Genomic DNA, 24,694 nt, shown 5'->3' with positions numbered 1-24,694 from the left:
ATCTTACCCGTATATCTTTGGACTGTGGGAGGAAACTGGAGCACCCAGAGGAAACCAATGCAGAAACAGGGGGAATGTGCAAACTCCACACAGTGACACAGGAATTGAACCTGGGTCCCTGGCACTGTGACACAGCAGTGCTAACCACTGTGCCGCCGTGCCTCTCCACTCTCACGGAGTAGCTCATGGGTTATGTACAAATAGACTGAGGTATAGGAAGGTCTGTACATCGCAGAAGCTTGTCTGTTTCCCATCATTGAAGGCTTGGTGTTGGGAGCTGTGCTGTGTCTGTCTCTTGCAGGCAAGAAATCTGCTACTGTTGTAAATGTATCCCACGTCATCAAAAGACAGTCTAATATTCAAAGAAGGAAGCTCTACCTTTCCTCTTGTAACTGGGAGTGTTTTCTGTTTTGAATGAAGCTAATTATACAATATTTGTTCAAAAAGGCAAAAAATGGTGCCTGATTTTTTTCCCCTAATTTTCTCTGTGGTTATTATATCTTGCTCTCATGTTATTCGGGGGCTGTGAGGAACCCAGATAAATCACCTTCTGTGTTTCTCTCTGCAGCTTATCCAGTGTAAAGCAGATGTCAGTGCAGTGAATGAACATGGGAATACACCACTGCACTATGCCTGTTTCTGGGGTCATGATGAGGTCGCTGAGGTGAGAGGTTGTATAACACTGTGTTCATGGTCTTCGATATGCTAGAGATCAGTTTTTGCATGGTGAACATTCAGATTAGTAGACCATTCGGCCCTACAAACATGCTGTGCCATCCATTGACTCTGTCTACACTTCCTGCTGCCTTGGCAAAACAGCCAGCATAATCAAGAACCCCACGCACCCCGGCCATTCTCTCTTCCACCTACTTACGTCAGGAAAAAGATACAAAAATCTGAAGTCACGTACCAACCAACTGAAGAACAGCTTCTCCCCTGCTGCTGTCAGACTTTTGGAATGGACCTACCTTGCACTAAGTTGATCTTTTGTTATATCCTAGCTATGGCTGTAACATTACATTCTGCACCCTCTTGTTTCCTTCTCTATGAACGGTATGCTCTGTCTGTATAGTGCGCAAGAAACAATACTTTTCACTGTACACTAATACATGTGACAATAATAAATCAAATTAAATGAGATCACGGCTGATCTGATAGTGCCTGAATGCTACTTCCCTGACTGTCCCTACAACTTTGACTCCCTCGTCAGACAAGAATCTGTCTAACTCAACCTTAAAAGTATTCAGTGACCCCAGCTGTACAACTCTCTGGGGAAGAGAATTCCACAGACTAACACAGACCAAAGAGGTGGATGGGGGTAAGGCAGTTGACGTGGTGTATATGGATTTTAGTAAGGCGTTTGATAAGGTTCACCATGGTAGGCTTCTGCAGAAAATGCAGATGTATGGGATTGGGGGTGATCTAGGGAATTGGATCAGGAATTGGCTAGCGGATAGGAGACAGAGGGTGGTGGTTGATGGTAAATATTCATCATGGAGTTCGGTTACGAGTGGTGTGCCTCAGGGATCTGTTTTGGGGCCACTGCTGTTTGTAATTTTTATTAATGATCTGGATGAGGGTATAGTTGGGTGGATTAGTAAGTTTGCTGATGACACCAAAGTCGGAGGTGTGGTAGATAGTGATGAAGGGTGTCATAGTTTGCAGGAAGACTTAGACAGGTTGCAGAGCTGGGCCGAGAGGTGGCGGATGGAGTTTAATGCGGAGAACATAAGAACATAAGAAATAGGAGCAGGAGTAGGCCATCTGGCCCTTCGAGCCTGCCCCGCCATTCAATAAGATCATGGCTGATCTGTCGTGGCTCAGTTCCACTTTCCCGCCCTCTCCCCATAACCCTTAATCCCCTCTCTTATCAAAAATCCATCAACCCGCTTCTTAAAAATATTTAGCGAGGCAGCCTCCACCACTTCAACGGGCAGAGAATTCCAGATATTCACCACCCTTTGAGTGAAGAAGTTCCTCCTCAACTCCGTTCTAAACCGCCCCCCCTTTATCTTGAGGCTGTGCCCCCTAGTCCTACTGTCTTTTTTGAGCGGGAACAGTCTCTCCACCTCTATCCTATCCATCCCATTCATCATCTTATACGTCTCAATGAGATCTCCCCTCATTCTTCTAAACTCTAACGAGTACAAGCCTAGTTTATTCAGCCTCTCCTCATAGCTCAACCCCCTCAACTCCGGTATCAGCCTAGTAAACCTCCTCTGCACTCCCTCCAAGGCCAAAATATCCTTGCGCAGGTGCGGCGCCCAAAACTGCACACAGTACTCCAGCTGCGGCCTCACCAATGCCCTATACAGCTGCAGCAAGACCTCCCTACTTTTATATTCAATCCCCCTCGCTATGAAGGCCAGCATCCCATTCGCCTTCCTGACCACCTGCTGCACCTGCAAGCTGGGTTTTTGCGACTCATGCACAAGGACCCCGAGGTCCCTCTGCACCGTCGCCTGCTGCAGTTTTTCGCCACGTAAGTAATAGTCCTTCCTACCATTCTTCCTACTAAAGTGGACCACCTCACACTTGCCAACATTAAATTCCATTTGCCATTTCCTGGCCCATTCGCCCAGCCTATCTAGATCCTTCTGCAGACTGAGGTAATTCACTTTGGTAGGAATAACAGATGTGTCGAGTATAGGGCTAACGGGAGGACTTTGAATAGTGTGGATGAGCAGAGGGATCTAGGTGTATGTGTACATAGATCCCTGAAAGTTGGGAGTCAAGTAGATAAGGTTGTTAAGAAGGCATATGGTGTCTTGGCGTTTATTGGTAGGGGGATTGAATTTAGGAGTCGCAGCGTCATGTTGCAACTGTACACAACTCTGGTGCAGCCGCACTTGGAGTACTGTGTGCAGTTCTGGTCCCCACATTACAGGAAGGAAGTGGAGGCTTTGGAGAGGGTGCAGAGGAGGTTTACCAGGATGTTGCCTGGTATGGAGGGGAGGTCCTATGAGGAGAGGCTGAGGGATTTGGGGTTGTTTTCGCTGGAAAGAAGGCGGCAAAGAGGGGACCTTATTGAAACATATAAGATGATTAGAGGTTTAGATAGGGTGGATAGTAATAGCCTTTTTCCTCTGATGGAGAAATCTAGCACGAGGGGGCATGGCTTTAAATTAAGGGGTGGTAGTTATAGGACGGATGTCAGGGGTAGGTTCTTTACCCAGAGGGTGGTAAGGCATTGGAATGCCCTGCCTGCTGCAGTTGTAAATGCGCCTAGTTTGGGGGCGTTTAAGAGATCCGTGGATAGGTTTATGGACGAGAAGGGATTGGTTTAGGTTAGTGGGTCATTGTTTTGTAACTGGTCGGTGCAACATCGTGGGCCGAAGGGCCTGTTCTGCGCTGTAATGTTTTATGTTCTATGTTCTAACTGTTTAAGAGAAAAATACAAAGAACAAAAGTAATTCTCATCTCCACCTTAAATGGGGGACCCCTTACTTTTAAATAGTGTCCCCTGTTACCAGCCTCTCCCACAAGGGGGAACATCCCCTCAGCAACCACTCTGTCTAGTCTCCTCAGGATCGTGTATTTAAGAGCATAAGAACATAAGAAATAGGAGCAGGAGTAGGCCATCCAGCCCTTTGAGCCTGCCCCACCATTCAATAAGATCATGACTGATCTGTCGTGGCTCAGTTCCACATTCCCGCCCTCTCCCCATAACCCTTAATCCCCTCGCTTATCAAAAACCCATCAACCCGTGTCTTAAAAATATTTAGCGAGGCAGCCTCCACCACCTCAACGGGCAGAGAATTCCAGAGATTCACCACCCTTTGAGTGAAGAAGTTCCTCCTCAACTCCGTTCTAAACCGCCCCCCCTTTAACTTGAGGCTATGCCCCCTAGTCCTACTGTCCTTTCTGAGCGGGAAGAGCCTTTCCACCTCTACCCTATCCATCCCATTCATCATCTTATACGTCTCAATGAGATCTCCCCTCATTCTTCTAAACTCTAACGAGTACAAGCCCAGTTTATTCAGCCTCTCCTCATAGCTCAACCCCCTCAACTCCGGTATCAGCCTAGTAAACCTCCTCTGCACTCCCTCCAAGGCCAAAATATCTTTGCGCAGGTGCGGCGCCCAAAACTGCACACAGTACTCCAGCTGCGGCCTCACCAATGCCCTATACAGCTGCAGCAAGACCTCCCTACTTTTATATTCAGTCCCCCTCGCTATGAAGGCCAGCATCCCATTCGCCTTCCTGACCACCTGCTGCACCTGCAGGCTGGGTTTTTGCGATTCATGCACAAGGACCCCGAGGTCCCTCTGCACCGTCGCCTGCTGCAGTTTTTCGCCCCGTAAGTAATAGTCCTTCCTACCATTATTCCTACCGAAGTCTGTAAGGTTCTGTGAAGTCTGTAAGGTTCTGTAAAGTCTGTAATTTCTGTAAGGTTATTGCTCATTCTTCTAAACTCCAGTGGATACAGGCCCAGCCTGTCCAACATTTCCTCATAAGACATCCCCTTCACCACAGGTATGTGGAATGAACCTTCTCTATATTGCTCATGTAATTATATCCTTCCTTAAATAAGGAGACCAAACCTTTACATGGTATTCTAAATATGATCTCACCAATACTTTGTACAACTGTAGCAAATCCCTTATATCCCATTCCTCTTGCAAAAACACCAACATTCTATTTGCCTTCCTAATCACTTGCTGTACCTTCACACTAAACTTTTGTGAGTCATGTACTAGGACACCCAGATCCCTCTGTACCTTAGAGGTCTGCAGTTTTCTCCATTTAAGTAATATGCTGTTTTTTATTATTCCTGTTAAAGTGGACAAGTTCACATTTTCCCACATTATACTCCCATTTGTCAATTCTTACCATTGACCTAACCTATCTATGTCCCATAGTAGTTTCCTTATGTCCTCTTTGTGGCATAGGGTAACATGGTGGCACAGATGAAGTATTATTTGCAGACTTAGTATTCATATCTAAGAAAGATGATTCCTGGGGCGGTAGGGTTAACATATGAGGAAAGATTGGGTCAACTGGGCCTTTATTTACTGGAATTAGAAAAATGCGAGAGGATCTCATTGAAATATATAAAATTCTGACACGACTAGACAGACTGGATGCAGGAATGTTGTTTCCTCTGGCTGTGGGGGAAGGTCTGGGACAAAGGGTCGCAGTCTCAGGATACAGGGTTGGCCATTTAGGATTGAGATGATGAGAAACCTGAGTGAAAAGTCACTGCGTTAGGAAGGTCCTATTGCATGTTGAATCCCTGCCGGCTCTCTGCAAGGGCAGTTTTGCTCCCCTGCCCTTTCTCCCTCACCCCTCACACCTTTCCTCTTCAGTTACTTATCCTTCTGAATTCCTCGATTGAATCTACCTTCAACACACTGTCTGGTAGCGCATTCGAGATCCTAACCATTCACTGTGTAAAAAACAGACCTGTCATAGCTGAATTTCCTCATCTTGCCATTGGTTTGTTTATCAGTCGCTTTATCTTGGTGTCTCCTGGGTCTTGACTTCTGCTGATGGAAACAGTTTTTCTCTCTCTGTTCTGGCCAGACCTTTCATGATTTGGCAAAGAATGAGACTTTTTGTTGCAGTTATTATCAGCCCACAGACCTCGACCTGCCCTGGTCCCCATCACAATCCACTCCCTGCCTGCCCTATACCGGGATTGATCGCTGTATCCCTGTTCACAGACTGTATCTCTCTTCACAGACTGGGATTATTGCTGTATCCCTGTTCACAAACCAGGATTATTGCTGTATCCCAGTTCACAAACCGGGATTATTGCTGTATCCCTGTTCACAGACTGTATCCCTGTTCACAGACTGGGATTATTGCTGTATCCCTGTTCACAAACCAGGATTATTGCTGTATCCCTGTTCACAGACTGTATCCCTGTTCACAGACTGTATCCCTGTTCACAGACTGGGATTATTGCTGTATCCCTGTTCACAGGCTGTATCCCTGTTCACAGACCGGGATTATTGCTGTATCCGTGTTCACAAACCGGGATTATTGCTGTATCCCTGTTCACAGACTGTATCCCTGTTCACAGGCTGTATCCCTGTTCACAGACTGGGATTATTGCTGTATCCCTGTTCACAGGCTGTATCCCTGTTCACAGACCGGGATTATTGCTGTATCCCTGTTCACAAACTGGGATTATTGCTGTATCCCTGTTCACAACTGGGATTATTGCTGTATCCCTGTTCACAAACTGGGATTATTGCTGTATCCCTGTTCACAAACCGGGATTATTGCTGTATCCCTGTTCACAAACCGGGATTATTGCTGTATCCCTGTTCACAAACCGGGATTATTGCTGTATCCCTGTTCACAGGCTGCTTGTCGGACTGTAGCATTACACTGCATTGACCTAGTTTACAGTGAGAACTTTACGGCCGGAATTTTACCACCCTGCCCGCCACGGGAACGGGAGCGAGCGATATGTGGACCTTGGAAAGGGCTATTGACCTTGGATGGGATTTAAAGGCTGTGGGATGAGCAAGGCTGTAAAATCCTGCCCTATATCCCTCAGCAGAGTACTCAGCCTGTAACTCACTCCTGGCTGTGTGATATTATATATATAAAACTACAATGCCACAACTGTCAGGAGGATTTAATTACAATGATTGCAGAGACAACAGGAGCATTCTCCCCAAAAAAAGTGTTGAATTTGCATAAAAATTGAAGTAAATCGCACTGGTTTTTTCAGCCAGAGTTTCAAACTGAATGTCCCACACTCTGCAGTGCAGTGTGCACTAGAATCATAGGGGTTACAGTGTGGAAACAGGCCCTTCGGCCCAACTTCTCCATGCCGCCTATTTTTTTAAACCTCTAAGCTAATCCCAATTGCCCATATCCCTCTGTACCCATTTTACCCATGTAGCTGTCTAAATGCTTTTTAAAAGACAAAATTGTACCCTTCTCTACTACTACCTCTGGCAGCTTGTTCCAGACACTCACCATCCTCTGTGTGAAAAAAACTGCCTCTCTGGATACTTTTGTATACAGCATGAATCACACTGAAAATCCAGGGGGGGCTATTCCAGCTGGAGAGGCTGGCAACACAGAGCTGAGTGCATCACTGTGCACGTGCCGATCTGTCAGTGCTGAGATTGGCACATATGTAGTAGCCCCACACTGTCTGACACCGCCTCCCCCCACCCCCAAAACAGGCTGGCCTCTCTCCCTCTGCCACTCAGCCCAAATGCAGTGTGGAAGCAGGACTCCCCCACCTCCAGAGGCTTCAGCTCCCATTAGCCTACCCCCAACCCTCCACTACCTGATACCTGGTGGGAAGTGCCAAGGTGCCCCCTGGCACTTTGCCCCTTGGGCAATGCCAGGGATCCCAGAAGCACTGTCAGGCTGGCAATGCCCAGGGTGCATCCCCAGCACCCAATCCTTGGTTGTGGAGGGGCCTTTATTGCCCCTCTTCACTCCAGTGGGGTTGGGCCATCAGCTGCCCGCAAGTGGGGGGGCTCCAATAAACTCCGCTGGAGTGGACCACTCCTGACAGGTTGGGGAGATGCCAGTGGGATTTTACTCCCAGTCCACGAATGGTATTTAAAATATGTTTAAATACTATTTGCATAAATTATGCAGTTCTGTGCACGAGCTGATGGTGCCGGAAATCTGACTGCCAGAGCCTCGGGCAGAGGCCGCGGTGCTCGGTGGAAAGCCCACAACACAGCCACCGCTCACATCTCTGGGCCCACTGTGCTCCAAAAGCAGCGGCTCAGAGAATTGCCCCCAGTGACTCCCATTATCAGTGTGCTCTCAGGCACGCAGCAGGCGTAATGCCTGACTTAAATTTGTGTAATTTATATTTGTGTGTCCCAAATTCTGTGCTCACTGCTCCCTCCTCACTCAAAGAGAAGACTTACTGTATAATGTCAAAGAACAGCTGTAAACATGTTTATGTCTGTCTCCCATTGACAAAACTTCATTTCCTGTTGAGTATCTTTGATCTTAAATCACATTTAACTTTGAAAGTGCCAAAGTAATCAATGATAATGGGAGGTTCCATGCTGAGTGTGTCCCAGTGACAGTGTGGAGACAACCTGCCATGACTGGGTGCTGAAGCTCACACTCAGTCACATGCTATACAGGGGTCTGATTGACAGGAGACCCACTGCGAGTAAATCTGGTGTCTCTTTCCTTTCAGGATCTGGTGCTTAATGGAGCCCTAGTCAGCATCTGCAGTAAGTATGGAGAGACTCCACTGGACAAGGGAAAAGCCCACTTGCGTGAGCTACTGAAGGGTACGTACGCTGTTTTATCCAACTGATCAAATGTTGGAAGTTCAGATGGTGAAACTCAAGTTGCCCGTGGTTTTTCTGCACACATGATAGTGTATACACACTCTCACTTTCTGGTGACAAAGACGAGATGGAGGCTTCAGAAAATCACTCCACAGAATCATCCAGTGACCAGCATCTGCAACTGCATTGTGACAGATGACAAAGTAAATGATTGAACATAAGAACATAACATAAGAACATAAGAAATAGGAGCAGGAGTAGGCCATCTAGCCCTTCGAGCCTGCCCCGCCATTCAATAAGATCATGGCTGCTCTGTCGTGGCTCAGTTCCACTTTCCCGCCCTCTCCCCATAACCCTTAATCCCCTCTCTTATCAAAAACCCATCAACCCGCGTCTTAAAAATATTTAGCGAGGCAGCCTCCACCACTTCAACGGGCAGAGAATTCCAGAGATTCACCACCCTTTGAGTGAAGAAGTTCCTCCTCAACTCCGTTCTAAACCGCCCCCCTTTTATCTTGAGGCTGTGCCCCCTAGTCCTACTGTCTTTTTTGAGCGGGAAGAGTCTCTCCACCTCTATCCTATCCATCCCATTCATCATCTTATACGTCTCAATGAGATCTCCCCTCATTCTTCTAAACTCTAACGAGTACAAGCCTAGTTTATTCAGCCTCTCCTCATAGGTCAACCCCCTCAACTCTGGTATCAGCCTAGTAAACCTCCTCTGCACTCCCTCCAAGGCCAAAATATCCTTGCGCAGGTGCGGCGCCCAAAACTGCACACAGTACCCCAGCTGTGGCCTCACCAATGCCCTATACAGCTGCAGCAAGACCTCCCTACTTTTATATTCAATCCCCCTCGCTATGAAGGCCAGCATCCCATTCGCCTTCCTGACCACCTGCTGCACCTGCAAGCTGGGTTTTTGCGACTCATGCACAAGGACCCCGAGGTCCCCCTGCACCGTCGCCTGCTGCAGTTTTTCGCCACGTAAGTAATAGTCCTTCCTACCATTATTCCTACCAAAGTGGACCACCTCACACTTGCCAACATTAAATTCCATTTGCCATTTCCTGGCCCATTCACCCAGCCTATCTAGATCCTTCTGCAGACTCTCCACATCCTCTGCACAATTTGCCATTCCCCCAATCTTGGTGTCATCAGCAAATTTCGACACCCTACACTCGGTTCCCTCCTCCAGATCATCTATATAAATGGTAAAAAGCTGAGGCCCCAGCACCGACCCCTGGGGCACTCCACTAGTCACCACCCGCCAATCCGAATAGCACCCGTTGACCCCCACTCTCTGCCTCCTATTTGACAACCAATCCTCTATCCACGCTAACACCCTACCCCCAACTCCATGTCCCCTGACCTTCTGCAATAACCTCTTGTGAGGTACTTTGTCAAACGCCTTCTGAAAATCCAGAAAGACCACATCCACCGGCTCTCCTCTATCCACCGCCCTAGACGCATCCTCATAGAACTCCAGTAAATTTGTCAGACACGACTTCCCTTTAATGAAACCGTGCTGCATCTGCTCTATCAAGCAATTCCCTTCAAGATGCCTTGCAATTTCCTCCTTAATGACAGATTCTAACATTTTACCTACCACAGACGTTAAACTAACCGGCCTATAATTCCCCGCCTTTTGCCTGGCACCCTTCTTAAACAACGGCGTAACATTAGCCGTTTTCCAATCCTCCGGCACTTCCCCGGAATCCAGCGACGTCTGGAAAATAACCACCAAGGCATCCACTATCACCTCCGCCATTCCTTTCAGAACCCTCGGATGCATTCCATCCGGTCCTGGGGACTTGTCCACAATCAGCCCCTCCAGTCTGTCGAGCACCGCCTCTCTAGTAACAGTAATGTCATTAAGACCCTCCAGTCCTACCACCTTTCCATTGCTAACACCCGGCAAATTATTCACGTCCTCCTCCGTGAAGACAGAAACAAAAAAGTTATTCAATACCTTAGCCATATCCCCATCCCCTACCACTAGGTCCCCTTTCTCATCCTCTAAAGGACCAACGTTCACCCTAGCCAGCCTCTTCCTTTTTATATATTTATAGAAACTCTTGCTATCCTTTTTTATATTAAGCGCTCGCCCAGCTTCATAGTTTCTCCTACCCTTCTTTATCAACTTCTTTGTCAATCTTTGTTGACATTTAAACCTCTCCCAATCCTCTTCTCGCCCACTACTCTTAGCTACTCTAAATTCCTCCGCTTTCAATTTAACACTTTCCTTCACCTCCTTCGTTATCCACGGCTTATTACCTCTCCTCCTACGGTCCTTTTTGACCATCGGAATAAATTTCCGCTGAGCACCAAGAAAGATCTCCTTAAAGATCCTCCACTGCTCCTCAGCAGACCCTCCCTCCAACGCGCTCCCCCAGTCCACATTCGCCAATTCTTCTCTCATCCTACCGTACTCCCCTCTGTTCAAACAAAGGACGCGTGTCCGGGAACCCACTTTCTCCTCCTCCATCTGCACCAGAAACTCCACCATACAATGATCACTCTCCCCAAGAGGATCCTTCACCGCAAGGTCCCTAATTCTACCCGCCTCATTACATAGCACGAGATCCAAGATAGCTCTCTCCCTCGTCGGCTCCAACACGCACTGTTCCAGGAAACTATCCCGGCAGCATTCCAAGAACTCCTCCTCGAGCCCACCGCGTCCAACATGGGTCGACCAATCAATATGCAGATTGAAATCCCCCATAACTACGGCCGTCCCATTCCTGCACGCCGCACTTATTTGCGCGTTAACAGCCCGCCCCCCCTCCAGATCATTATTCGGGGGCCTATAGACGACACCCACCAGCGTCTTCCTCCCTTTGCTGTTCCTAATCTCCACCCACAACGATTCCACGTTCTGCTCCTTGGCTCCAATATCATCCCTTGCTACCACCCTGATGCTATCCTTAATCAGCAGAGCTACACCCCCCCCTTTTCCCTCCTGTCTATCCTTCCTAAACACTTGATAGCCCTGTACATTCATCTCCCAGTCCCTGTCACCTTGCAGCCACGTCTCTGTAATGGCCACCAGATCGTATCCATTTGTGTCGATCTGCGCCACCAGCTCATCCACTTTATTCCAAATGCTTCGTGCATTCAGATAAAGCGCTTTCATCCCAGCCTTCACTTGGACCCTCTTTGCCGTAACGCCACCAACCATACTCACACCCCCTACTCCCTCTATTATTGGGACATCCTCAGCCTCTTCCCTTACCTGTACCCTATCCTTAACTTTAGACCTCGTAACGTCACCTACCCTCGCACCCTCCCCCCCCAATTAGTTTAAAGCCCTGTCTACAGTCCTCTTTACTCGATTCGCCAGCAGTCTGGTCCCAGCACGGTTCAGACCAACCCCATCCCGCCCGAACAGGTCCCACCTACCCCAATACTGGTGCCAATGCCCCATAAATTCAAACCCATTCCTCCCACACCAATCCCTGAACCACCCATTCACTTCCTTAATCCTGTCAACCTTATGCCCGTCTGCACTCGGTTCAGGCAGTAGCCCAGAGATGACCACCTTTTCGGTTCTACTTTTTAATCACTGGTACCATTGACACTGGTTAATGGTGATCAGAAATTGCCACTTGGTTCTTCAGGGCATTAGGAAGATCATGGTTTATCTATATTTGGTGATAGTGACCACAATTCGGTTATGTTCACCTTAGTGATGGAAAGGGATAGGCATGAACCTCAGGCCAGTAGTTTTAGCTGGGGGAAGGGTAATTATGAGGCCATTAGGAGAGAATTAGGAAGCATAGGTTGGACTAGGAGATTACAGGGACTGGGAACGTCCGAAATGTGGAGTTTTTTCAAGGAGCAGCTACTGCGAGTCTGTGATAGGTATGTCCCTGTCAGGCAAGGAGGAATTGGTAGGGCTAGGGAACCGTGGTGCACTAAAAAAGTTGATTCGTTGGTTAAAAAGAAAAAGGAGGCTTATGTTCGGATGAGACTTGAGGGCTCGGGTAGTGCACTAGAAAACTTTAGATTGGCTAGGAGGGAGTTGAAGAGTGAGTTAAAAAGGGCTAAAAGAGGACATGAGAAGACTTTGGCTGATAGGATTAAGGAGAATTCTAAGGCGTTCTATAGGTATGTCAAGAACAGAAGGTTGGTTAGGGCAAGATTAGGGCCAGTTATAGACAGCAGAGGGAAGTTATGTGTGGAACCGGAAGAGATTGGAGAGGCATTGAACCAATATTTCTCTTCGGTGTTCACACAGGGGGACAAGAATATAGCTGAGGAGGACACAGGGTTGCAGGGGAGTAGAATAGACAGCATTACAGTTGATAAGGAGGATGTGCTGGATATTCTTGAGGGATTGAAGATAGATAAGTCCCCTGGTCCGGATGGGATTTACCCTAGGATTCTCTGGGAGGCAAGAGAAGTGATTGCAGAGCCTCTGGCTCTGATCTTCAGGTCGTCGTTGGCCTCTGGTATAGTACCGGAAGATTGGAGGTTAGCGAATGTTGGGATGTAGGGATAGGATTTATAGTTATTTGGAGAGTAATGAATTGATTGGAGATAGTCAGCATGGTTTTGTAGCGGGTAGGTCGTGCCTTACTAACCTCATTGAGTTTTTTGAAAAAGTGACCAAAGAGGTGGATGGGGGTAAGGCAGTTGACATGGTATATATGGATTTTAGTAAGGCGTTTGATAAGGTTCACCATGGTAGGCTTCTGCAGAAAATGCAGATGTATGGGCTTGAGGGTAATCTAGGAAATTGGATCAGGAATTGGCTAGCAGATAGGAGACAGAGGGTGGTGGTTGATGGTAAATATTCATCATGGAGTTCGGTTACGAGTGGTGTGCCTCAGGGATCTATTTTGGGGCCACTGCTGTTTGTAATTTTTATTAATGATCTGGATGAGGGTATAGTTGGGTGGATTAGTAAATTTGCTGATGACACCAAAGTCGGAGGTGTGGTAGATAGTGAGGAAGGGTGTCATAGTTTGCAGGAAGACTTGGACAGGTTGCAGAGCTGGGCCGAGAGGTGGCGGATGGAGTTTAATGCGAAAAAGTGTGAGGTAATTCACTTTGGTAGGAATAACAGATGTGTTGAGTATAGGGCTAACGGGAGGACTTTGAATAGTGTGGATGAACAGAGGGATCTAGGTGTATGTGTACATAGATCCCTGAAAGTTGGGAATCAAGTAGATAGGGTTGTTAAGAAGGCATACGGTGTCTTGGCGTTTATTGGCAGGGGGATTGAATTTAGGAGTCGCAGCGTCATGTTGCAACTGTACACAACTCTGGTACAGCCGCACTTGGAGTACTGTGTGCAGTTCTGGTCCCCACATTACAGGAAGGATGTGGAGGCTTTGGAGAGGGTGCAGAGGAGGTTTACCAGGATGTTGCCTGGTATGAAGGGGAGGTCCTATGAGGAGAGACTGAGGGATTTGGGGTTGTTTTCGCTGGAAAGAAGGCGGCTAAGAGGGGATCTTATTGAAACATATAAGACGATTAGAGGTTTAGATAGGGTGGACAGTGATAGCCTTTTTCCTCGGATGGAGAAAGCTAGCACGAGGGGGCATGGCTTTAAATTAAGGGGTGGTAGTTATAGGACGGATGTCAGGGGTAGGTTCTTTACCCAGAGGGTGGTGAGGGATTGGAATGCCCTGCCTGCTGCGGTTGTAAATGCGCCTAGTTTGGGGGCGTTTAAGAGATCCGTGGATAGGTTTATGGACGAAAAGGGATTGGTTTAGGTTAGAGGGTCATTGTTTTTTAGCTGGTCGGCGCAACATCGTGGGCCGAAGGGCCTGTTCTGCGCTGTAATGTTCTGTGTTCTATATCTTAACCCCATTTGCCCATCTTGGCCAAGCTGGCCTGGCCTACATGTTTTTTATTCTTCTCCCATGGGAATGTGGTGTCACTGGCAAGGGGAGCATTTCTTGTCCATCCCTAATTGTCCTTGAATTGTGTGTCTTGCTGGGACCTTTCAGAGGGCACTTAAGAATCAACCACATTGTTGTGGATCTGCAGTCACACGCTGGTCAGACCAGATTTCCTCTCTTAATGGACATTAGTGAACCAGATTGGTTTTTTCAACAATCCGTGACAGTTTCATAGTCACCATCCCTGAGACTAGATGTTCAATTCTATTTAAATTTCACCAGCTGCCATGGTGTGATTTCAACCCGTGTTTTCAGAGCATTAGCCTGGACAAAATGTGGCAAAAACATGATATAAGGGATTCAAGCGATACAGACAGGAAGTCAGTGGGTCAGGTTTGAGGGGCTGAATAGCCTCCTCCTTATGCTCTGTTTCAACATTATAAACTCAAAATCACAGAGCCTGTTCATTTTTTTACCAGATGTGACAACAGTGGGATTACTGCCCATGTCTGGTTCAGTGCAGTGGGACCTTGCAGGACTCTTACATTTGGAGCTTTGTCATTTTGTCTTTTGGTAAGCTGGGTGCCTGTGACTTGGCCTGACTGGATTGGACAGTACAGTGCTGTGAGATCAGTGTACGGCACTGGGTTTGAGAGGCTCCTTCACTCCCTTTAAAATACTTCTCTAATCGATTGTGTACTTCTAGTTTATTCTCACCTCTAACTGTCTCTTTCTTTCTCCTCCCACAGAACGTGCAGAGAAGCTGGGTCAGAGTCTGACTAAAGTACCCTACAAGGACACCTTCTGGAAAGGGACAACTCGCACTCGCCCCAGTTAGTGAACCTCAAACTTTTATTTGGAATTAATCCGAGTATAATTGATAATTGATTGTGTCTGGGTTGCATTAAGGAGAATGTAGAAGTGTGAGAATGGCTGGATGAGACAAGAACAAGGTTGATCTCGTTCATTTGTTCAAGCCTGGGAGAGGGGTGGACAATAATGGAGTTACTAAAAACCATGGCTTCTGCCTTGTGAGTAGTGAGAGGGAGGAAAGCAAGAGTCTGATAGATTCAGGTTATGTTCAGAAGACCGGATGACTTAGTGACGATATTAGCTGGTCAGAGCTGAGAAATGACAACACCATGAGAAATCTCTGTGTCAAACCCTCAGCATCTTGCCAGTTCTCAGTTGTTTGACATATTGAGATGTCATCAATTCCATCAGATGAATTGGTTACCATAGAATCCCTACAGCACAGAAGGAGGTCATTCAGCCAATCGAGTCTGCATTGACACCCCAACAAAGCATCTTTCCCAGGTCCACCCTCTGCCCTATCTCCATAATCCTGCACATTTACTCTGGCCAATCCGCCTAACCTGAACATCTTTGGACTGTGGGAGGGAACCAGAGCACCCAGAGAAGACCTGCGCAGACACGGAGAACGTGCAGACTCCATACAGATGGTGACCCAAGCCAGGAATTGAACCCGGGTGCCTGGCGCTGTGAGGCAATAATGGTCACCACTGTGCCATTTGGAGACTTTGATTGGATATAGGGACAGGGGGTGAGGGAGATGGGGTGTTGCACTATTTCTAACTGGCTGAAGACTGGAATTAATTTCCTTGCTGTCTGGTATTCTGTGCAGGAAATGGAACACTGAATAAACACGCTGGCATCGACTTCAAGCAGTTGACCCTCAATCATAAAATCAACGAGAACCATTCTGGAGAGGTAACCTGACCCCTAACCCCTGCCCCCATGGTTAGCACGGTAAGAAGTCTGATAACACCAGGTTTTAGTCCAACCGATTTATTTGATAGTAAACTCACAAGCTTTCGAGGTTTGCCCCTTCGTCAAGTGAATGGAGAGTTCTGGCCTCAGACAGAGCATATAAAGCATAGACAGTTTACAGATTACTGATTAGAATGCGAATCTTTACACCTAACCTGCTATTCAAGTCTTAAAGATGCTGACAATGTGAGTGGAAAGAGCGTTATGCACAGGTTAAAGAGATGTGTATTGTCTCCCGATAGTACAGTAAGTGAGGTTTTACAAACCCAGGCAAGTCACGGGGGTTACAGATAGTGTGACATGAACCCAAGATCCCTGTTGAGACCGTCCTCATGTGTGCGGAACTTGGCTGTCAGTCTCTGCTTAGCGACTCTGCGCTGTCATGTGTCGTGAAGGCCGCCTTGGAGAATGCTTACCCGAAGGTCAGAGGTTAGCATACAGGGCAGTATTTACTATTTAAATCTGTCTGTCTGTTGGAGCAGCCAAGTTAAAGTGCAACAAAAACATCTTCATCAAATGCCCTCCACCTCCTTTGGTGTGAAATTAAGAGGGGACAGTGGTGTCGTGGTAATGTCACCGGCGTTGTAATTCAGAGAACTAGGCCAGTACTCTGGGGATATTGGCTCAGATCTCAGTCTGGTGGAAAGCTAGTGGCAGTAATGGTGACCCAGACAGTTATCATCAATTGTTGTAACAATCAGCTGGTTCACTAATGTTCTTTAGGGAAGGAAATCTGCCATCCTTACCTGATCTGATCTTTAACTGCCTTCTGAAATGACCTAAAAGAAAAGCTAATATGGACCATCAGTGCCAATGGATGGAATCAGGGACACGTACTGGCCAGCAGAGGTCCCTGGCTCTGACCTCCCATGAAAACAGTGACAATACTTAACCCAATCAGCACAGAACATGGACCATGTGGCCGCCTGCTCCCAAATGGAACATGAATGTGGCTGAGAGTCCCAGACTGTACAGCTTTGACAAGGCAGAGCCTTTCGGTGAATCTTAAACGCCTGGCGCTTTATTCTAGGAACCGCCCCATGGGAGAAGCGATTGATTACAAGACAATAACAAGGGACATAGGCAAGATGGAACAGGAAGGGACCACAATAATAATATAGAATTCTTAGCAAGCTGGACAGCAGAAGTTGAGAACTTATTGTTTCCAGAGGAGCAGTTGGAATGGTGATTCAGTGAAGAGAGCTTGTCGATAAGAGGGTTTTTTACCTTATTTTTATCGGAATTTTTTTGTTCTAAGCTGGGGGTGTAAAACCGGAAGTAGGCCCCAGTGAGACCTGGGAAGGTTTGTTCCCCAATAAATTTGAACGGGAGGAAACCTGGGACTCTACACGTCTAGAGTCTCCCGCCCTCCCCCCTCCTCTAACCTAAATAAAAGACTTGGAGTGAGAGCACGTAACCTTTCTTCTTTTTCCTTTTTCTTTCTCGCTTATTCCTCTAACCTGAGGGGGTGAAGGAATATCAGGCAAGATCTTTCTTTTTATCTCGAGGGAATGATGGGAAAGGCAGTGCAATGTTCCTCCTGCAGGATGTTTGAGGTGAGGGATGGTGTCAGTGTCCCTGCTGATTTCACCTGTGGGAAGTGCACCCATCTCCAGCTCTCAAAAACCGTGTCAGGGAACTGGAGCTGGAGCTGGATGAACTTCGGATTATTTGGGAGACAAAGGTGATCATAAATAAAAGCTTCAGGGATTTGGAGACTCTGAAAATTGAAAATAGATGGGTGACAGTGAGAGGGGCTGGGAGGAAGCAGCCAGTGTGGGGATCCCCTGTGGTCGTTCCCCTCAGCAACAAGTATTCCGCACTGGATACTGATGAGGGGAACGACCTACCAGTGGTAAACCAGAGTGACCGGATCCCCAGCATTGAGTCAGTCCCTGTGCCTCAGAAAGGAAGGGAGGAGAGCAGTAGTAATTGGGGATCCGATGGTTAGAGGGACAGAAAGGAGGTTCTGCGGCAGCAAAAGAGACTCACGAATGGTATGCTGCCTCCCAGATGCAAGGGTCTGTGATGTCTCAGACCGTGTTTTCAAGGTTATTAAGGGGGAGGGGGATCAGTCGCAGGTCGTGGTGCATATTGGTACCAATGAGAAGAGATAGGGATTTAAAACAGGAATTTAGGGAGCTAGGATGGAAGCTGAGGGCCAGGACAAAGCATGTTGTCATCTCTGGTTTGTTGCCGGTGCATGTGCTAGTGAGCTGAGGAACAGGGAGAGAGTACACATTAACATGTGTAGGGGAGAGCCAGTGTTAAGGGTCGTGAGGTACTGAGGAAGGTATCAAGGTCGCAGGAGTGTACAGGCAGCCAGGATGGTGAGTTGAAGTGTATCTACTTCAATGCAAGGAGCATCAGGAATAAGGTAGGTGAACTTGGAGCATGGAATGGTACTTGGAATTATGATGTTGTGGCCATTACGGAGACATGGTTAAAATAGGGCAGGAATGATTGCTGACAGTTCCAAGTAAGGAAGGCAGTAAAAGAGGTGGAGCAGTAGCATTGTTAATCAAGGATAGTTTAATGGCTGCTGAAAGGCATTTTGAGGGAGATCTGCCTACTGAGGTAATATGGGCTGAAGTCAGAAAAAGGAAAGGATCGGTCACATTGTTAGGAGTTTTCTATAGGTCCCCAAATAGTAATAGAGATGGAGGGGGAAATGACAAAGCAGATTATGGATAGGTGTGGAGGTCACAGGGTAGTTATCATGGGTGATTTTAACTTTCCAAATATTAATTGGAACCTTTATAGGTCAAATAGTTCGGATGGGACACTTTTTGTACAGTATGTGCAGGAGGTTTCCTGACACAATATGTGGATAAGCCGACAAGAGGTGGGGCCACATTGGACTTGGTCCTGGGTAATGAACCGGGCCAAGTGTTAGATTTGTTTGTGGGGGAGCACTTTGGAGATAGTGACCACAATTCAATGTCCATCATTATTGCAATGGAGAGGGATAGGGCCACACGGCAGGGCCAGGTTTACAATTGGAGCAGGGGTAATTATGATGTGATTAGGCAAGAATTAAGGAACATAAGATGGGAACAGAAACTGTCAGGTACGGGCACAAACGAAAAGTGGAGCTTTTTCAAGTAACAAATACCACGTGTCCTTGATAGGCATATCCCTGGCAGGCAGGGAGGAAATGGCCGAGTGAGGGAGCCATGGTTCACAAAGGAGGTTGAATGTCTTGTTAAGAGGAAAAAGGAAGCATACGTAAGGATGAGAAAACAAGGTTCAGTTGGGTCGCTTGAGGGTTACAAGGTAGCTAGGAATGAGTGAAAGAAAGGACTTAGGAGAGCTAGGAGGGGGCATGAGAAGTCTTTGGCGGGTCGGATAAAGGAAAACCTCAAGGCTTTTTACTCTTATGTGAGAAATAAAAAAATGACCAGGGTGAGGTTACAGTCAGTTAAGGATAGTAGTGGGAACTTGTGCATGGAGTCAGAACAGATAGGTGGGGCATTAAATGAATACTTTTCTTCAGTGCTCACTAAGGAGAGGGGCCATGTTTTTGAGGATGAGAGTATGATACAGGCTGATAGGGTGGAGGAGGTAGATAAGAACATAAGACATAGGAGCAGGAGTAGGCCATCCAGCCCTTCGAGCCTGCCCTGCCATTCAATAAGATCATGGCTGATCTGTCGTGGCTCAGTTCCACATTCCCGCCCTCTCCCCATAACCCTTAATCCCCTCGCTTATCAAAAACCCATCAACCCACGTCTTAAAAATATTTAGCGAGGCAGCCTCCACCACTTCAACGGGCAGAGAATTCCAGAGATTCACCACCCTTTGAGTGAAGAAGTTCCTCCTCAACTCCATTCTAAACCGTCCCCCCTTTATCTTGAGGCTGTGCCCCCTAGTCCTACTGTCCTTTCTGAGCGGGAAGAGTCTCTCCACCTCTATCCTATCCATCCCATTCATCATCTTATACGTCTCAATGAGATCTCCCCTCATTCTTCTAAACTCTAACGAGTACAAGCCTAGTTTATTCAGCCTCTCCTCATAGCTCAACCCCCTCAACTCCGGTATCAGCCTAGTAAACCTCCTCTGCACTCCCTCCAAGGCCAAAATATCCTTGCGTAAGTGGGGTGACCAAAACTGCGCACAGTACTCCAGCTGCGGCCTCACCAATGCCCTATACAGCTGCAGCAAGACCTCCCTACTTTTATATTCAATCCCCCTCGCTATGAAGGCCAGCATCCCATTCGCCTTCCTGACCACTTGCTGCACCTGCAGGCTGGGTTTTTGTGACTCATGCACAAGGACCCCGAGGTCCCTCTGCACTGTCGCCTGCTGCAGTTTTTCGCCCCGTAAGTAATAGTCCTTCCTACCATTATTCCTACCAAAGTGGACCACCTCGCACTTGCCAACATTAAATTCCATTTGCCAGTTCCTGGCCCATTCGCCCAGCCTATCTAGATCCTTCTGCAGACTCTCCACACCCTCCGCACGATTTGCCGTTCCACCAATCTTGGTGTCATCAGCAAATTTCAACACCATACACTCGGTTCCCTCCTCCAGATCATCTATATAAATGGTAAATAGCTGAGGCCCCAGCACCGACCCCTGGAGCACTCCACTAGTCACCAGCCGCCAATCCGAATAGCACCCATTGACCCCCACTCTCTGCCTCCTATTTGACAGCCAATCCTCTATCCACGCTAACACCCTACCCCCAACTCCATGCCCCCTTACCTTCTGCAGTAACCTCTTGTGAGGTACCTTGTCAAACGCCTTCTGAAAATCAAGAAAGACCACATCCACCGGCTCTCTATCCACCGCCCTAGACACATCCTCATAGAACTCCAATAAATTTGTCAGACACGACTTCCCCTTAACGAAACCGTGCTGCGTCTGCTCTATCAAGCAATTCCCCTCAAGATGCCTCGCTATTTCCTCCTTGATGACGGATTCTAACATTTTACCTACAACAGACGTTAAACTAACCGCCTATAATTCCCTGCCTTTTGCCTGCCACCCTTCTTAAACAACGGCGTAACATTAGCCGTTTTCCAATCTTCTGGCACTTCCCCAGAATCCAGCGACGTTTGGAAAATAACCACCAAGGCATCCACTATCACCTCCGCCATTTCTTTCAGAACCCTCGGATGCATTCCATCCGGTCCTGGGGACTTGTCCACAATCAGCCCCTCCAGTCTGTCGAGCACCGCCTCTCTAGTAACAGTAATGTCATTGAGACCCTCCAGTCCTACCACTTTTCCATCTCTAACACCCGGCAAATTATTCACGTCCTCCTCCGTGAAGACCGAAACAAAAAAGTTATTCAAGACCTTAGCCATATCCCCATCCCCTACCACTAAGTCCCCCTTCTCATCCTCTAAGGGACCAACGTTCACCCTAGCCAGCCTCTTCCTTTTCATATATTTATAAAAACTCTTTTTTATATTAAGCGCTAGCCCAGCTTCATAGTTTATCCTACCCTTCTTTATCAACTTCTTTGTCAATCTTTGTTGACATTTAAACCTCTCCCAATCCTCTTCTCGCCCACTACTCTTCGCTACTCTAAACGCCTCCGCTTTTAATTTAACACTTTCCTTCACCTCCTTCGTTATCCACGGCTTATTACCTCTCCTCCTACGGTCCTTTTTGACCATCGGAATAAATTTCTGCTGAGCACCAAGAAAGATCTCCTTAAAGATCCTCCACTGCTCCTCAGCAGACCTACCTTCCAACGCGCTCCCCCAGTCAACATTCGCCAATTCTTCTCTCATCCTACCGTACTCCCCTCTGTTCAAACAAAGGACGCGTGTCCGGGAACCCACTTTCTCCTCCTCCATCTGCACCAGAAACTCCACCATTGTTCTGAGGGAAGATGTATTAGCAATTTTGAAAAGCCTGAGGGTTAGTAAGTCCCCTGGGCCAGATGGGATACATCCTAGGATACTTTGGGAGGCAAGGGATGAGATTGCTGAGCCTTTAGCTTTGATTTTTGGGTCCTCACTGTCCACAGGGATTGTGCCAGAGGAGTGGAGAGTGGAAAATGTTGTTCTTCTCTTCAAGAAAGGAAATAGGAATGACCCTGGTAATTATAGGCCAGTTAGTCTTACTTTGGTGGAGGGTAAGTTAATGGAAAAGGTCCTGAAAGATAGGATTTATGACCATTTGGAAAGATGCAGCTTAATCTGGATAGTCAGCACGGATTCGTGAGGGGTAAGTCCTCCCTCAAATTTGATTGAATTCTTTGAAGAGGTAACTAAGTGTGTAGACGAAGGTAGAGCAGTTGATATCTTTTTCATCCTTACATACGCTTCCTTTTTAGTAAGGCGTTTAATAAGTTCCCCATGGTAGGCTCGTGAAGAAGGTAAGGAGGTGTGGGATAGAAGGAAATTTGGCTGATTGGATTAGTAACTGGCTCTCATAGAAGACAGAGGGTGGTAGGGGAAGGAAAATTTTCAGACTGGAGGCCAGTTACCAGCAGTGTACCACAGGGATCAGTGCTGGGTCCTCTGCTATTGTGATTTTTATCAATGACTTGGAAGAGGGGGCTGAAGGGTGGGTTAGTAAATTTGCTGGCGACAGCAAGATTGGTGGAGTAGTGGATGAGTTGGAGGGCTCTTGTAGGCTGCAAAGAGACATTGATAGGATGCAGAGCTGGGCAGAAAAATGGCAAATGGAGTTTAACCCTGACAAGTGTGAGGTGATTCAATTTGGTAGGGCAAACTTGAATGCGGATTACAGGGTCAACGGGAGGGTTCTGAGGAATGTGGAGGAACAGAGAGACCTTGGGGTTCATATCCACAGATCTCTGAAGGTTGCCACTCAAGTGGATAGAGCCGTGAAGAAGACTTATAGAGTGTTAGCGTTTATTAACAGGGGCCGTGAGTTAAAAGAGCCGTGGGGTTATGCTGCAATTATACCAGACGTTGGTGAGACCACATTTGGAATACTGTGTTCAGTTCTGGTCACCTCACTATAAGGAGGATGTGGAAGCATTGGAGAGAGTGCAGAGGAGATTTACCAGGATGCTGCCTGGTTTGGAGGGTAGGTCTTATGAGGAAAGGTTGAGGGAGCTGGGGCTTTTCTCTTTGGAGCGGAGGAGGATGAGAGGAGACTTAATAGAGGTTTATAAGATGATGAGGGGGATAGATAGAGTGGACGTGCAGAGACTATTTCCTCGGGTGGATGTAGCTGTTACTGGGGGCATAACTATAAGGTTCATGGTGGGAGATATAGGAGGGATGTCCGAGGTAGGTTCTTTACTCAGAGAGTGGTTGGGGTGTGGAATGCACTGCCTGCTGTGATAGTGGAGTCGGACAGTTTAGGAACTTTCAGGCGGTTATTGGATAGGCACATGGAGCACACCAGAATGATAGGGAGTGGGATAGCTTGATCTTGGGTTTGGACAAAGCTCGGCACAACATTGAGGGCCAAAGGGCCTGTACTGTGCTGTCCTGTTCTATGTTCCTATGTCTATATAACTGAAGAGTCATAGAGGTTTACAACATGGAATCAGGCCCTTTGGCCCAACTTGTCCATGCTGCCCCCTTTTTAAACCACTAAGTTAATCCCAATTGCCCATATTCCTCCATACCCATCTTACCCATGTAACTATCTAAATGCTTTTTTAAAAGACAAAATTGTACCACGTCTACTAATACCTCTGGCAGCATCTTCTGTTAGAAAACTGCCCCTCTGGCCCCTCTCACCTTAAACCTATGCCCTCTTAAGGAATAGAAGCAGGAGGGGGTCATTTTGCCCCTTGAACCTTCTCCACCAATCTGACTGTGGTCTCTATCTCATGTTCCTGCCCGCCCTCACATCACCTTTGACTCTGTTGTAGATCCAAAATTTGTTAAAGCCAACATTGAATTTATTCAATGACCTTTCCTCCATCATAAAGTCAGAAATGGGGATGTACGCTGAGCGCTGCATAATGTTCAGGACCATTCCTGATTCCTCATCCTGAATCAGTTCGTGTCCAAATGCAGCAAGGCCTGAATAATAACCAGGGCTGGATTGTAAAGTGGCAAGTAACACATGCCACACACGTTCGGGGCAGTGGACATCTCCATGGAAGAAAAAGAATCTAACCATGGCCCTTTGACATTCAATGGCATTACCATTCCTGAATTCCCCGCTATCAACATCCTGGAGGGAGTTACCATTGACCAGAAACTGAACTAGATTAGCCATATAGATACTGTGGCTAGGAATCCTGCAGTGGGTAACTCACCTCCTGACTCTCCAAAGTCTGTCAAGGCACAAGTCAGGAGTGTGATGGAATACTCCTCACTTGCCTGGATGGGTGCAGCTCCGACAACACTCAGGAAGCTCAACACCATCCAGGATAGAGCAGTCCGCTTGATTGGCACCACATCTACAAACCTACAGTCCTTCTACAACCGACGTGTGGTAGCAGCTGTGTGTACTATTTGAGATGCATTGCAGGAACTCAACAAGGTTCTTTAGGCAGCATCTTCCAAACCCATGACCATTACCATCTAGAAGGACAAGGGCAGCAGACAAATGTGAACACCCACAGCTGGAGGTTTCCCAGCAAGTCACTCACTATCCTGATATGGAAGTATATTGGCCTATCCTTTTGATTGCATTTCTTATTGTCACATGTATTAGCATACAGTGATAAGTATTGTTTCTTGCACACTATACAGACAGAGCATACCGTTCATAGAGAAGGAAACGAGAGAATGCAGAATGGAGTGTAACAATCGTAGCTAGGGTGTAGAGAAAGATCAACTTAATACAAGGTGGGTCCATTCAAAAGTCTTGATGATAGCAGGGAAGAAGCTGTTCTTGAGTTGGTTGGTACGTGACTTCAGACTT

At 47.2% G+C, this 24,694-nt stretch overlaps 1 protein-coding gene across 1 annotated transcript in view; it reads left to right on the top strand.

Moving 5' to 3' along the window:
- Positions 1 to 24,694, top strand: part of ilk (integrin-linked kinase) — a 114,919-nt gene that overhangs the window by 70,369 nt on the left and 19,856 nt on the right. Inside the window, exons 4-7 of the mRNA XM_080197780.1 lie at positions 569 to 664; positions 8,141 to 8,237; positions 14,836 to 14,919; positions 15,732 to 15,817. Of these exons, the coding sequence (XP_080053906.1) occupies positions 569 to 664; positions 8,141 to 8,237; positions 14,836 to 14,919; positions 15,732 to 15,817 (363 nt within the window). The remainder of the gene's footprint in view (positions 1 to 568; positions 665 to 8,140; positions 8,238 to 14,835; positions 14,920 to 15,731; positions 15,818 to 24,694) is intronic.

Source organism: Carcharhinus amblyrhynchos, chromosome 10 (genome assembly GCF_965287045.1).
Source record: "Carcharhinus amblyrhynchos chromosome 10, sCarAmb.v2.hapA, whole genome shotgun sequence".
Lineage (NCBI taxonomy): Eukaryota > Metazoa > Chordata > Chondrichthyes > Carcharhiniformes > Carcharhinidae > Carcharhinus > Carcharhinus amblyrhynchos.
The sequence above is the reverse complement of the archived record's forward strand: the minus strand, read 5'-3'. Positions and strand labels throughout refer to the sequence as shown.